Genomic DNA, 15,017 nt, shown 5'->3' with positions numbered 1-15,017 from the left:
CACAAGAGAAACATCTCATGGCGATCGTCGCCATGCACATAGACAGTTTAGCTTAGGGTATGCAACGGTCTTACGTACGCATGAAGCCCTATAGGCAGCCAGAGTGCGCATGCGCACGACGTATGAGAGATGCATGGTGTCGCGGATGATAGAGATGCCACGCTTGAGTTGTGCACGTATATAAAGCCGTTGCGTACCTTAAGCGGCTTTGCTGCTGCCGTTGCCGCACATTGAGGGGCCGCTTGTATCGTATATGGCTCGGCTTGCCTCGTAGGCATAGTGCTCTTGTTGACCAATCTTGGCTTGTCCAGTGCCTTCGCTTGTGTCGACCAGTATCGACTATCTCAGTTAATGCTTCGCCACTAGGTGGCGCGGGGCAACACGTAAAGGCAAGGATGTTGACATGTGGAAAAAATCCCCTTGCCGTTTGATGCACACCGCAAGCTAACTCTGCGGGACACAGAGCCAACTGTAATGTACGCAGAGAACTGCACGTTGCGTACGTTAATATAAAACTGTCGAATTATAGGACCTGCGTGCTTATACCTTGACTAAGGCATCCGCAGTAAAATAATATGCAGAGTAGAAAACATTCCTTCACAAACGAAATTTGCCACGAAGAGTCGTAGGACCACACAACAAAGAGGCCCACACGAACATACGTTTAAAGAAGTTAATTACATGAAGTATAACCTCACACGCTCTTTTTACGGCCAAACAGGGGACAACATTCTGGGTAAAAGACCTTTAACGCAGCTGTGCATCGTGCTTTATAATGTTTTAGAAAGGCGAGTCCAGAAAACGAGAAAGCGTCAACGATTCCGTAGAAAAAAAAAAAGAACGCGCAGCGAAAGTTTAATAGGTAGTAATCAATTTTCAGACCTTCATGAAACTGTTAAAATGTATAGCGCGCACAGAAACGAGGGTAACTCTTTCGGTACCAGCATCCAAGCATTCGAGATGATAAGAAACAGAGCTTACGGTTTTGATCAATGGCGAAGGCCGGGCATAGAAGCTATAGCGTCCATGACGAATGAGTGGCAATACAGGATGTTATTTACGTCTCAACTTAATCTCTTTCTTCCCATCGGTTTACCTACGTTATATTTCAGAGCTGCGGAAAGGCGTAGCCCAAGGAAGGTGCAAGTCTTCTCCAAGCTCACCATGCTTGCGAAACTATACGCAAGGATTATTCGCATATGCAAATCCCTCCAATCCTTTCGGAAACTCATTCTGAATCGTACGCGATTAGAGCAAGGGGAGAATGAGAGCAATAAAAAGCACGCGGGCGATCAAAGCGCCTCCTGGACAACAGTGTATAGACATTTAGGTGCCGCAATGGACGTGAGAATTTGATGAAAAGAAAGACGAATAGAGAGAGGCGGGAGGCAATGAAATTGTGCACGGTAAACACACACAAGGTGCCGCTAAGGCATTCCGAAGCCGTTGGAAGCGTGCACAAAAGAAGCGACGCAAACGCCGCACGCCGCTTCGGGAGCTTCGACCGAAGGAGTCAGCATATCTCGCAGAAGGGAGAGAATCTCGGTTATTGTTGTTGACGTGGGCTCGCCAATGGGGGGCATTGTGTCCGAATCACACGGGTCGCCGAAGCCTGCGACTCCTCAATGGCCGCGGATAAATAAGACGTCGTTCACGCGCCCCCTGGATTATATGGAGGGGATACGGGCGCTGCGGTGGCTCGTTGTTACGCGAGAAGCTATCCGAGAAGAGTCGTGTGAGAACCTCGTGGAGAGCACTTAACGTCTGCGCGAAATGCGTATCAATGGGCGACTGTCAATCAACCACTTTGGCTTCGGCTTTCCGTTTAGCGTTTCTCGAAGCACCCCTCGTTTGTTGACTTCCTCCTGTCTAGTGTTTTTTTTTTTTAGTTTAAGTTTGATGAAGGCCTCTATTTTGACAAGATGTCAGGCTTCACAAATCGGGCCATCGGTGGCATCGACCGCAGCTTGTAAGAATAGAGACGGTCTTCGGTTATGATGTCGCAATGCAACCGCGCTCAGTTTGGCTGCCGTGCGAATGCGGGACACTTGGGTCACTGATAATTAGCACCATATTAAGATTATTGAAAAAAGTACATATCTAACGTTTCAAGAACTCCAAATCTCATATCTTTAGTTTTCGAAAGGAAAGATGATTCAAATTTGGTTAGACAAGGTCACAAAGGACGAAGAGTTTCTTCAGCGTGTCATACCCAATTTACGATTCCTCCAAATGCACAAACATATAGATTTAAAGGATGCTTGAAATGAAAGGGAACGCACCGGGACCGGAGCCTATATAGCTACCAGAGCATTGGCACAGTTCCATGGTGACGGAGAATAATAATAGACAGAAACGGCCTTTCGGCGACAGTAGAGCCAACCATCGATCACGGGAAATAAGTACGGTGTCGAAAGCGAAACTTTCATCGAGCGGCGAATATGGAAGGCCAACCAAGCGAGGTCTTCGGACAAAGAAAATAAAAAAAGGCCCGTGGGTACAACGCTTCCAGACTATCGCGCGGCGCATTCGCGGACAGCACAGATAGGGGCACATATACACGACACACGCACAGACCGCGCTGTGCATCATCGATGAATTCCAACCATCCTTTATCCTCATTTCCCCGGACTGCAAGAAAACGCAGAGGCATTGCCGATTGGGCCCAGAGCGATTCTTCGGGGAAAAAAAAGACGCACTGTAGCCGCTTTGTGGCGGAGCCTCTTGACAAACGAGGGAAAAGAACGAGAGTAAAAAGAAGTGGCTACGAAGACGAGGCCTTGGAGCGCCGTATGAGGGCGAGCATGCATGCGTAGCCTCTGCGGTTCGGAGCGCGGCCGGGTGGGTGGCGAGCCTGGAATGAGGGTCATACATCTACCGCGTGCTGCTGCAGAAGGCGCGCAGATGGTGCCGCTGCTATCCCTGCATGTCTATACGGGAAGAAAAAGGGAAGACCCTCACTGCCGCACTCCGGGAGACAGACGGCCCATTCCATCGGCGATCGTCGCCGTCGTCATTCGGCTGTTCGGCGGCGATCATCGTCGGCGTTCCCGTGAAAGATTTATGGCGCCACGGGTGCATGGCTCGCCGCTCGCGGGTCGCCACTTTATCGTCAGCCATTCCTCTTTCCTGTAGCTCCCCTTTTGTTTTCGGGGTCTCTCCCCTCCTTTGCTAACAGCCAGCGTGGCTTCCGTCACTGGCGAGGATGGCTTGGGAACGCGCGTGGCCGGAGCGCCCCAAAAAACGACCGCGCATCGCTCGCGCCTTTCTCAAACTTTGAGTATCGATTTCACAAAAAAACGTCGTCGCCAACACCCCGCCTCCCCTGCCCTTTCCCACACAACATATGCGTGGCGTCTTGCATCTCTCTCGTGAAGTGCACCACCAAGGCCCCGGAAATCGCTCGGGCGCGCCCACGGGCCTGCAGTATACAGTGACAGCATAGAGCGGCGCTGGTAAGATCGACAGCGATGGAGAAAAAGAAATAGCATGAGCAATTTCAACGCGGAGAAATATGCGAGACGAAGGAGAAAGAAGATACATTTGGTGCGGGACCAGATGGTTCGAGAGATCGCACGCGCGGAGAGGTTACAGCGAAACCGCTAGAGCGCGAAAGACCGCAGCGGTATAAGACATCACCAACGACTGGGAAAACACGAGGACCGAAGAGCAAGAAGCAGCTCTCAAGCAAAAAGCGATTCTCCGTTTGTCTTCCATAAGAGGTCACGAGAAGCCAGATCGCTTCTCGATCGCACCCGCCGCCATGTGCACAGTCATGCATAAGCCCGTAAACGACTTCGCGTCGTAAAAGTACACCCGCGAGCTGCTGCTGAACTGGTGGCAGCGCTCCGCGAATTCTCGAAGCGCGGGCAGGAACTGTGCGATGGAACACGATCTTCTACCGTGCCCAGATGCGTCTTGTGGGACGAATAAAATGGAACAAAGAAAAAAAAACAATGCAAAAGAAGACGGTTGCAGCAGACATACATCAAAAGGAAAAATGCATATGAGTGTCCGTGAAAGATTCACTACGTTCGCAACTAAGAGGCGAATGGGTAGGAAGAAAATAAAAACGCCACTGTACGAAGTGGTGATTTGCATTTGTACAGCTGTAAACTCAAGGAATTTGCGCATTTAGTCTCAAGTAGGCCAGCAGCAGAGAAATCCGCCGGCAAAATGACACTGTGATTGCACTGCCCGATCTCGCCAGCTCATTGCAGCCAGTCAAGAAGTTTACTTGATGGGATGGTAGCTTTGTAGAGTTCGAGTTGCTGTTTCAGTTCATACTGGGAGCCTATAGGTATTCTGTCTGTTTAAGCAATCTGTAATCACTGCACATTGTAGCACTATGTCAACCCTCACTACTTGTGAAGGCTGTTAGTAGAATTGTATATTTTGCTGTTTGGAAAGTCGTATTAGTTAATTATGTGGCAACAAACCAATTGCGCTTCGGCGGTCCCACCATGTTGTAAAACATCAGCACAACATAACGTCGTCTCTTCGCTTCATCGGAGTCGTCGTTACGACCATGAAATGAAACATTACTTCGCTTGCGAAACAGTCATCAAATTCCTAGACGCTCACACTAGTCATTTGTGCATTGCGATTGTATACCACAGAAAGAGCGAGGGGGTTGTTGCTCAGTGCGCACCTTGAATGGCCCATACCAGAATGCGCACTGTTGTATACCATACAGCTCCCGGAGTGCTCTGCAAAGGAGGACCTCGCGGATCGCCCAATTAACTCAGCCGAGCGAATACAAAGCGGTCGATTAGGCGAGCTAACAAGGCGCACTCACTGGGATCGAAATGATCCGCAACCGCCCTTCGCGATTGCCTTCCCAAGGCGGAACCGCTAATCGTTGATGGCGGCGCGCTAATCTGCCATAAAATTTGGCGGACACGTTCGTCCCGAAACACGTTCGCCTCTAATGGTCCACGGCGCTTGGTTTGGCGGGCCCAGTGTTGCCTTAACGATTGGTTGCGCACCGCTCACGGCCACCGTCGAACCGACTTCCAGAGGCAATACGCGGTCGGAAAGGAACGTGATACTGCGCACGCGCGGGATTCTTTGTAGCCGGCGAAGCTGCCCGTTCGTTTGCGACCTGCAGAACCAAAGCACTGAACAATATTGCTTTCTTTTGCTTTGTTTTCCATTTTCTTCTAGGGGATCCCTAATTGTACGGCCTAATGGCAGAGGACAATGTAAAGAGTGAGCATGATGCGACAGTACTAACGTTTATGTGTGTCAGTAACGTTGTCTTTGCACGGTCACTAGTTTTTTTCTTGTTTTTTGGAAAAGTCGATATTTGGGCATGAACGCACCAATAGAGTCCAAAAAACAAGCTATACTCAGAAAACATGCTCACGTAAGCTATGACCTTACGTAATCCTCCCTACATTGATTTACTTACGTGCTGATACTGCTTTTGCTTAGTGGTCAGCATCTCTGCGCGAAATGAAGCATCTCATGGGCATGAACGGTGGCTGTCAGGAGCCATGCCTTCATTCAAACTCGCAAAACGAAACGTCCATAAAACCACGAAACCACTATATACACCAGATCTCCCTCATATCTTTCTAACAATAACTGTACGATAAACATTCCGAAGTGTTTACTATATATGGCCTTCCCTGCATTTTGAGGCGCATAGGATAAGTTTTATAAGATGACAAGCCTTCAACCCGAGTTCTGGTGGAGCCCTCTTTCTGCTGTCAATTTTTCCAAGAAAGTGTGATAGAATGAAGAATAACGATGTGAATATTAACCGGGCACCCTCCGTGAATATAGTTCCAGGCAGTCACAGAAAGCCTTACAGGACAGCTGAAATACTGACATGCTTCTGATCACCCCCAGACGAGACGATGACGGAGGTATATGGGCATAACCATTGTTGTCTAAACTCCTACTGTTTTTTTTTTTACTTTTTCTGCTAACAAAGCCTATCCAGTCGCGAAGAGTGGACCAGTGGGAGACGCAGCTGACAAGCCGAAATCCCGAGGACCACCTCACGACTACTTGGATTGAGGTGGCCGCCCAAAACAGCCTGGTCAAGGACAAAGTTTAGTTCTCTCTATCTCTCTCTTTATGGTGTCTCTTAATCTTCGAAAGATGCTAATGACCTAAACATACAGCGCTCATCTTCATCAGGGGCTTGCCGCTGTGGCGTGAGATATCGCTGCCAGTGTTTCTGTTCGTGAATCTGCGTTCGTGATGACGCAAGTCGAACTGAGGGATCGCAGTCCCGCAGCGGCGAACAATTTACAGCCGTTTCGCTCAGCGCAAGCAGGCTTCATCTCCGATCTCAGTAAGGCGCTTCTCTGCGCGCCGGCTCGGATCGCTTGCCTCGACAGCGCGAGCAAGCAGACTTCGTGCGTGGGTATTGTGCGTACGTATGTATAACGGACTCAGTGAAAGGGCTAGCGCCCAGTGCAGCTTGCCGCCAGCCGCGGTGCGGGGCTACCGTGCGCAACATTGCCGCGGGTGTATAAGGCAAATATTTACCCGCAGGTCGGCCACCCGCCGCCCATGCGAGGCTCTCACGGCACCCTCCCCGCCTGCTTGGAAGCGCTAGGCCGTAAACAAATGCCGCGCCGACAGCGTTGCTTCCCGAGCAGCGCCGAGATTCAGGTTTCCTAAACGGATACAGCGCCGGTGCATTATAACGCTGGCAATTCGCGTGGAAATAGGGTCGGAAGGAACGTGGCTACCCACAGGCGGGAGGTGCAGCGCTCGAGATGCACATTTCGTGGGCGTCGAGAGGGCGATAAGACAGTGCGCGCAAGATGGTTGCGTTTGTTATTGCGCGGTTTCAGCGATACAGCTTCGTTCTGGCGAATGGTGCATATGGTGCATATACGCCAGCAGGCGGCACGATTCAAGTGAGATTAAACGAAGGAGTTTTTGATAGCTCCATGTCTCTGTAAACATATCGCGGCAGTCGTATGTCACGCAAGAACGAGAAGAGGAGAAAACTGCTGGAACCAGATAGAAAGGTCGAAATGAAATAACACCTAAGCAAGTGGAGGACTCAGCGTAGAGAAATGCAGAAATGAAAGTACGTGTTCCGAGAGAGAAAACAGAGCAGTACAACAATAAGGCAATAGGCTAATGAGTCCGTAATCATATGTGTCTCCAAAGTCACTATTCAGCAAAGGCTCAATCAATGGCCTGGCTTTAGGCATTTCATGGTCTACACAACAGCAAATAGACGCGTGGGTGGGTGGGAGAAGGTCTGAAATGGGGGTATGAGTGAACTAGAAGTCGTCAGTTAAGCTTATTTCGTTGCCTTCGCCGGTTTGACGCGTGCCCTAACCGCACCCCTTTCATCGCGTCTACATAGCGAAGAGACTTGGGGTGGAGTCATGCGTATCGTACGGTGGGTCGTGCTGCTTACAACACAAGGCCTCGCTTATCATGCATTCTTAGTCGGCGCGTGATGGGCACGGGCGAGCTTCTTGGATCGAACCGCCACGCAACGAGCTGTTGCGAGCGACGTGACCGGACAGTAAACTGCTCGAGCATCGGCCGGCGCCGTCGAGACAGTCGCGGCATAAACACATTAATACGGCGCCGCGCTGCAGAGGAGGCTTCGCGCACTCCACGATTCGCACGCATATACAGTACGGTGCCGCTGCCGCCGAGCTCCGTGTTTATTATACACAATGCCTTCTCTGGCCGCCTTGAGCTGCAGGCTCGTCTTGCCGCGTGCGCTGATAATCGCGACGGGCCGTGCGTTCACGTCTCGCCCGTAAATCGAGACTGACGCCCCACTCTTCGCGCCGCTGCTGCTGCTGCTGCTGCCGCCTCGTCTACCACGTGCGCTTCTTTCTTTTTTTCGCATTCCTTCGTTTTCCATCTCACCCTCACACTGTCACTGCGAGCGCCCATTCCTTCGCACGTGCATTCGTGCTAAGGAGGTTACTCAATGTTGCATCCACAGTGGGCGGAGGGAGAGGAGAGCTATCGCGTTTCGCCATTAACGGTCGGGAGCCAATCAGCGGAAGCGAAGGGCTCGCGTCCTCATTTTTTTTTTTGTTCTTATTTCGCTAACTAGTGTTCAACGAACTGTTTTCATCGCAGGGGCGGTACCAAGCTCCTGAAGGAGGGAAAACGATAATGCCTGTAATTGATAATTTTTGCACTGCAATGGAAACGGTTACAATGCCATCACGGTGGTACAGGGGTTACGGCGCTCGGCTGCTGAACCGAAACATGCGTGTTCGATCCCGGCCGCGGCGGCTGCATTTCGAAGGAGGAGATATGCTAGAGGCCCGTGTACTTAGACTTCAGTGGATGTCAAGGAGCCCCAGGTGCTCGGGTTCGAATCCCGCCACGCCAAGCAATTTTATTTTGTTTGATTTATTTTCTCTCTCTCTCTCTCTGTCTGCTCTCTTCCTTCTTTCCACTTCCCCGAATGGATTTTCTGTTAATGATCGGCACTTTGAAGGTAGAAGCCGTTCATGATGATGATAGTTTTCTGTTAACGTTCGGCACGGCCAGAGCTTAAGCTTAAACAACGCTGCTATTGAAATGGTTAAAGTGGGGCGTGCACTCAGACATACAGTAACAGAGGGAGAAGAAATATTAGAGAAGGAAAGTCAGGGAGGTTAACCAGTTTAGGAAAACCGGTTTGCTACCCTACATGTGGGAACAGGGTGGGGGAGATTAAAGATGGAGGGGAAAGAGAGAGATAGCACACGACACAGCACACACAGGCTTTTGCGTGATACGCGACATTTCTGTCACAGCTGCTTGTCCAAGTTCATATCTCTTAAAAACCTCAGCAGTGCCTTCATCGCCTTCAGCTGCGATGTCTTCTGTTGACGACATGCAAGAATTGTTTCAACAGACATTTGTCTACTGTCAAGGTGCGCTAGAACGGACGCCAGTGACTGTCTCTGAACATTATATACCGGACAGTCGCACAGGACGTGGTGTAGCGTCTCCTCGCAACGACAGGCATCGCAAAGAGCGCTGTCGGCCATTCCAATCCGAAAGGAATAGGACTTCGTAAATGCCACCCATAGTCATAAGCGATAAAGCAGTGTGACCTCTCTTCGGTGGAGTCCAGTTGGCATACAGAGATGCATCAAAGAGGACAGGTGGCGTTGACGATTGGTCCAGTTGGTTTGGCTGCTTGGTGGCGGGCATCATAGAGCGAGCGTGATCTCCTGTGCAAGCCCTCGAGGACTGCTGGAAGCGTTAGACCTTGAAAGTGGTATGCATACACGCAGGAAGATACCATGGTATCTTCCTGTGTGTTTTCAAGAGCTGTGCGAGCGGCATTACCATCAGAGCTATTACCATTAGCTTTAGGACTCATCTCTCCACGACGTCGACAGCTGCGGAACTAGCTGCTCTGCGCGCTGCACTTTGTTTGGTCAATAGGGAACCACCTCAACAATGGTGTATCTTCAGCGACTCAAAGGCAGGTCTACAATCTGTGCTATCTGCTCTGCGTCGCGGGCCATGCGAACAGCTCTTATTCGAAATTGGATGTCTTCTCCATACTTCACATGAGAAAGGGCACCACGGGACGTTTCAGTGGCTGCCAAGTCACTGCGGCGTCATAGGGAACGAATACAGTAACAGAGGGACAATACAGTAACAGAGGTCACAAATACAAAGGAGATGGACAAGACAGCGCACGTGCCCAGCCAGACAGCTGCGCAGATTTCGAGGTGCCAGAGAACAAACGGGGATCGACGGCCGGTGAGACCAGCAGCTGTCAGATTATCAGAAGAACCTTAAGATGAGCTGCACACATGCGGATTACGTATATGTAACCGACAGGCGGAAAGGTGTAAGGCGATTTTATTTCGTGTACGCGATGAGCTGGTTTTGCGGCAAGCCGTAGTACAGATGTGAACATCCACGAGCAGTCGCTAACAGCGAGTTGTCGAAAAATCACTGCATTGTGTCTCTCAAATTTCATGCGGACTGGCAAAAAAAGTGAAGAAAGAACGCTGTAAGAGAAAATCGCCATGACAAATGTCACCGAAGAAAGAAAGAAAGAAAGAAAGAAAGAAAGAAAGAAAGAAAGAAAGAAAGAAAGAAAGAAAGAAAGAAAGAAAGAAACTTAAGAAAGAAAGAAAGAAAGAAAGAAAGAAAGAAAAAAGAAAGAAAGAAAGAAAGAAAGAAAGAAAGAAAGAAAGAAAGAAAGAAAGAAAGAAAGAAAGAAAGAAAGAAAGAAAGAAAGAAAGAAAGAAAGAAAGAAAGAAAGAAAGAAAGAAAGAAAGAAAGAAAGAAAAACTGACAAAGCCTATATCTATCATTCTTCGAACGAACAAGTCCGCGGCATATGGACACTTAATTTCATTTGGGTCGCAATAAAATTACTAAAATTACTGAAACTATAAATTATGCGTCCCGTTGTCAGTTGCAGTACGAAAAAAAACGCATCAAATTGATGGTCATAACTGCCTCCAAACAAAATTTAACAGGCCCGTACAAGTGTATGGTTTCGGGACGTTAAACGCCAGATATTATTATTATTATTATTATTATTATTATTATTATTATTATTATTATTATTATTATTATTATTATTATTATTATTATTATTATTATTATTACTACTACAATCGTATGGTATATTGAGTTCCTCCAATGTATGATCGAACGAGACCTCACAGACTTACGCAATATACATGTGCCATCACGAATGAAAACGCGCTGAACTTTCCCCGCTCCCAGAAAAAACTTTCCCCACTCTAAGCAAAAAAACGGGAACAAATGAGCCGCAAAAGGCCCACACGCAACCGGCTCGCATAAATGTAAAAGCGCAGCTGTCAATTCGACCGAAAGAGCAACCGGGAGCTTGTTTATACGGCCACGGCAGCAGGTGTTTTCGCTGATCCGCGAAGTGTAGATGGTTATGGTCTCGTTCGGCGATCGATCAGTAAAGAAGAATGGATTAGGACATGCTCTCCCTGGCGCCCGAACAAGTGCGCGTCATGCTCTTCTTGCTCGCCGCGATTTATTATTAAATGTTATACGGTATACAGGGAAGCATGCTCGCGGCGGTCACTCTTACATGCGATGAACTTGCGTGCACTGGCGGAAAGACGAATAAGTTACGGCTACATCGCTTCAGCGGAGTCGCACTGATTGAACGACTTGTCCATAGTCCATCACCACCGCATAGAGTTTGCCTAGCTTTCAGCATGAAGTGACGTTCGCTACGTCCTTCGGACAGCACCGCAATGTGTCATCCCGGACCCGTAAAGCTGAGTTGATGACGATGCCTCATGAAAGCAGCGGTGAGGGCATACAATCACGCAGATATGTTGATTTAAACCTAGGAGTGTTAGTCAGCGCCAATCGCAGCCATGGCGGCGAGTGTGGAACACAGATAAGGCGCAGATAAGGCGCAGATAAGGCGTTCAACGTCGCCTATAGGCAATTGACATCAGAAGCCTTCTGCCACTCATCTCTAGGCTGTAATGATAAAGTGGTTAATTAAGTCGTTATATTTAAGCTGACCTCATTTCGCGTTCTAGCTGCGAGACCGCAAAGCCAGGCCATGCTCGTGGTGGGTGCACGTTTAAAATAGAATAGCCGTATCACGGGCGCTACGTGTTATGTAGCGGCCGTGGCCGTATAAACGCAAGCAAGGTGGTATGCGTCTGTATACAGTGAGACCGCGCGGAAGCAGTATTTAAGGCTGCGCACCGACATATTTTCGAAAACACAGGAAACACAAAACAGAAAATGGTGATTACGCTGACTCGAGCTCGAAGTTTGAAATGTTCTCGATCAAAACTTGTCGGTTGCGCTTTACCGTGCCAACTGTAGTGTGAGTAGCAAGCACCGATCAATCATGGGCAGCGGCAGCAAAAGAACAAAAACACCGTTGTCACCTTCCGGTCGTGCTCGCAGAACGCGACGCACGAGCGAGCACCGGCCAATCTCTTTTTTCTGATCAATCCAAGCGTGAAGTCGGCAACAAAATCCGCAGGAAGAGCCGATTTGGGAGAAAACGAAGAACGCCGGGCCCCGCGTAAACGCGTAAACAATGAACTTCCGGCACGAAATAAATTCATTGGAGCATGCATAGTATTACGTATGGTTGACAAAACGGTGTCAGAGTTTCACGTCTATGTGTACCTCGAAGCATGCCGCTGTATGCCGACGCAGTTGCATTATACTGGGACAGCGGGCAGTGGGGGCACGGTGCATGCAAGTGGGACACATGAACACCGGCTATGCGGTAAAAAATAGCAGCACGGGTCCGTATCTTTTTGGCGTAACATGTGCACGTTAGGACAGGAGATTGCGGTTTCGGGGAAGCGGACGCGGCGACGTCGGCTGCACGGACTGTCGCTCGCCGAGACGCACTCCTCCAAGGCAAGAAACGCCGCCCCTTTTCCGCGGCGCTGTCGCGACGGGAGAGACGGCACGCTTATTATATGCGCTCACGTTTCGACAGCACCCACCCACCTGCTTCGCCGGTGCATTTAAAAAAAAAATCGTCATTAAAGCTGTAAGGATGCCCAGATCATGACTCGGAAAAATATGCCGCATCAGTCGCCAGTCGCGAAAGCTAAGTGCCCGTTGTTTCAACGCATGTTTCACATGAGTCCCTACAGATGAAAAAATAGTCGCAAGGTCCGTTATGAATTTGCCTAAGACGACTGGAAGGCGAAAGCCAAATTAGGATTTTTTTCTCGGTCAACTGTAGTGCCCCATAAAACGCCATGTTCATAAAATTGATAATTATATATATTCAAACAGTCTTCATCAGTGTAAGACATTTCACACAGAAATAAAACGACACCATACTACAAGAGACAAAAAAAAAAACTATAGACAAACAGAAGCGCTAATTGCCTTTAGCTTCTTTCCTCGTTACTGCCCCGGAATATCTGCATCGCCAAAACTTGCAAGGCATCAATTTTTCTACGTCACCACCAGTAATGTCTTCACACAAATTCGCGCACTGAACGCAGCCGTCTCCTTTTTTAGGGTGTGTCTATGCAGGGCGTAAGTGAGCTTACACGTATACAGGGGGGTCATGACAGCGAGAAAATTCAAGAACATTATGCTGAATAAATCTTCAAAGCTTACCTGTAATGTGACGCTGTCTTGGCCCACTTGGTCCCGTAGCTGCTGGATTGTGAGATCTGCACGAAACAATAAATGGAGAAAAAAAATCAGACTCGAAGTCAAAACGTGCTCGTTAAACACAGGTCATTGATACGAGCTAAGTGTTGGAGACCGTAAGGATTAGTAGACTGGATTTAATCTCGCGTGTCTGCAGAAGCAGTGTCTGATGCCACAGTCAGAAATTCCTGACAAATTTCCGAACAAGGACCCCCCGAGAGCTCTACTTAACCCGAACAAGCCCACAAAAACTAAATACCATGTTATATACTTATCCAGAACGTTGCGGGCTACTATAGAGCCTGTTACATTAAGTCGCCGAAGAGCTCAAACGCCGAAGCGTCGAGGTTCGGCTGCGACTAAAGCGAAAGGCTCTACAGATCGTTTGATCGCAGCTGCTCGGGATTGAGGGCTGATGCCGACGGCATGGGGGAGAACAAAAGCAAGACAGAGCGAGACTCTTTATGTGAGGCCCAAAAACGACCATCAATTTCTATTCAAACAGGCCTGACGCCTCTATAATATAGGTTTTCGCCATATTTATACGGCGGCCGTTACGGCTTTTCATTTTTTTTCTCGTTATTAGCGTCATAAACAATCATACCGCGTGCGTTCCGAATACAGCACGGACCGTAGATCAGATTTCGAAGCGGGAGCGCGCTCTAAGAAATGAAATTAAAAAAAAAAGAGCTCGTTCATCGCCCGTAATAACAGTCATTGCGGTTCCCGTACTCCACAGGTCGCACGACAGCGAGCATGGCGCCTCGTTCCGACAAGCCGAATGAGAAATATAAAAGAAAAAAATAAACACGAGCGACAGTGCCAGACGTGAGGATACAGCCGCTTGGCAATAAGCGCAGCCGAGGAGGTGGGATACATAATTCCGGCCATTCGGGGCGCATTATGGATTGCCGGCCGTTTGCACAGCGCCCTTTGCATATAGCGCTCAAGCCCTCCGCGTCCTCCTCGCCTGTAGAGTGCGCGAGAAGTGTTAAAGAAGACTGGAACACAATGTGTCGACGAGGCGACAAGCGGGGAGTGTGTTGCGCGTGGACTCGGCGACACGACGAGTTCCGAGGAGCGTAACAACAACCGCACCATATATTCCGGCAGGGGGCGCATCTCAATAAAGTACGAGCGTGCGAGCAAGCGCGCACGCGCGGGGAGAAAGAAGATTACGAGGCAAAAGTTGAACACGACGCGATATAACGAAGAAAAGAAACCATTACGCCTCGTACCTGGGCGCCAGAACGACAAAAGAAACATGTTGATTAAAAAATTGGAAGCGATTCCGCTGCCGTGGCGTTTATGAGTCTACCCCGCACAGGCCGAGAACATTTCTCACCTGAAAACGTATACACGTGTTGTTGGGGGCAAGTGGGTGGGGGGAGGAAGCATTTGAGGACAATATTTACGAGTTCGCGCTCTTTATTTTTTCGTTCAAGCATACAGAGATCGCCCCGAACAGGTGCCGTCCAAACACGGCTGGGTGATCGTAAAAATCGGGAGGAGGAATAAAATTCCTCTCCGCCACCATTTCGCGGGGGGCGGGCGCACTTTCGCTCTTTGTCCTCCGAGTTAGTAACATCCCGTGTCATTTCGCGCGACACGCAATATTCTCAGTCCCTCCTCATCGTATTTATGACCCCCGTCGCTCCTCAGGTGGTCGGGAACGGCCGCGTCGAGAAAAGAAGGCATAACGTCACGGACACGGTAACGTGTCCTATTTCAGCAGCCGCCCTTTGTGATACCTTTCGGTGTTGTCTACACGTCCTACCTTGCCGCGGCGGCTAAGAGCTTGTACAGCCGTTCAAAAGGCGCTAGAGCTCCTTAGTAAACTATTACGGACGTGGACGCGTTCCGTCAGCGCCTTCCATGGAGAGCACAAGGAGCGGTGAGTTGTCGCACGA

The 15,017-nt window shown here is 49.3% G+C and overlaps 1 protein-coding gene across 3 annotated transcripts in view; it reads right to left on the bottom strand.

The window, feature by feature from the left end:
* LOC119389488 (homeobox protein cut) overlaps positions 1-15,017 on the bottom strand; it is a 632,893-nt gene that overhangs the window by 81,154 nt on the left and 536,722 nt on the right. For all 3 annotated transcript variants that reach the window (XM_037656780.2, XM_037656778.2, XM_037656779.2), the window contains one exon: positions 13,072-13,127. In XM_037656780.2, coding sequence (XP_037512708.1) covers positions 13,072-13,127 — 56 coding nt within the window. The remainder of the gene's footprint in view (positions 1-13,071; positions 13,128-15,017) is intronic.

This window comes from Rhipicephalus sanguineus, chromosome 4 (genome assembly GCF_013339695.2).
Source record: "Rhipicephalus sanguineus isolate Rsan-2018 chromosome 4, BIME_Rsan_1.4, whole genome shotgun sequence".
NCBI classification, from domain to species: Eukaryota; Metazoa; Arthropoda; class Arachnida; order Ixodida; family Ixodidae; genus Rhipicephalus; species Rhipicephalus sanguineus.
Note: the sequence above shows the minus strand (reverse complement) of the source record. Positions and strands in the feature narration are given on the sequence as shown.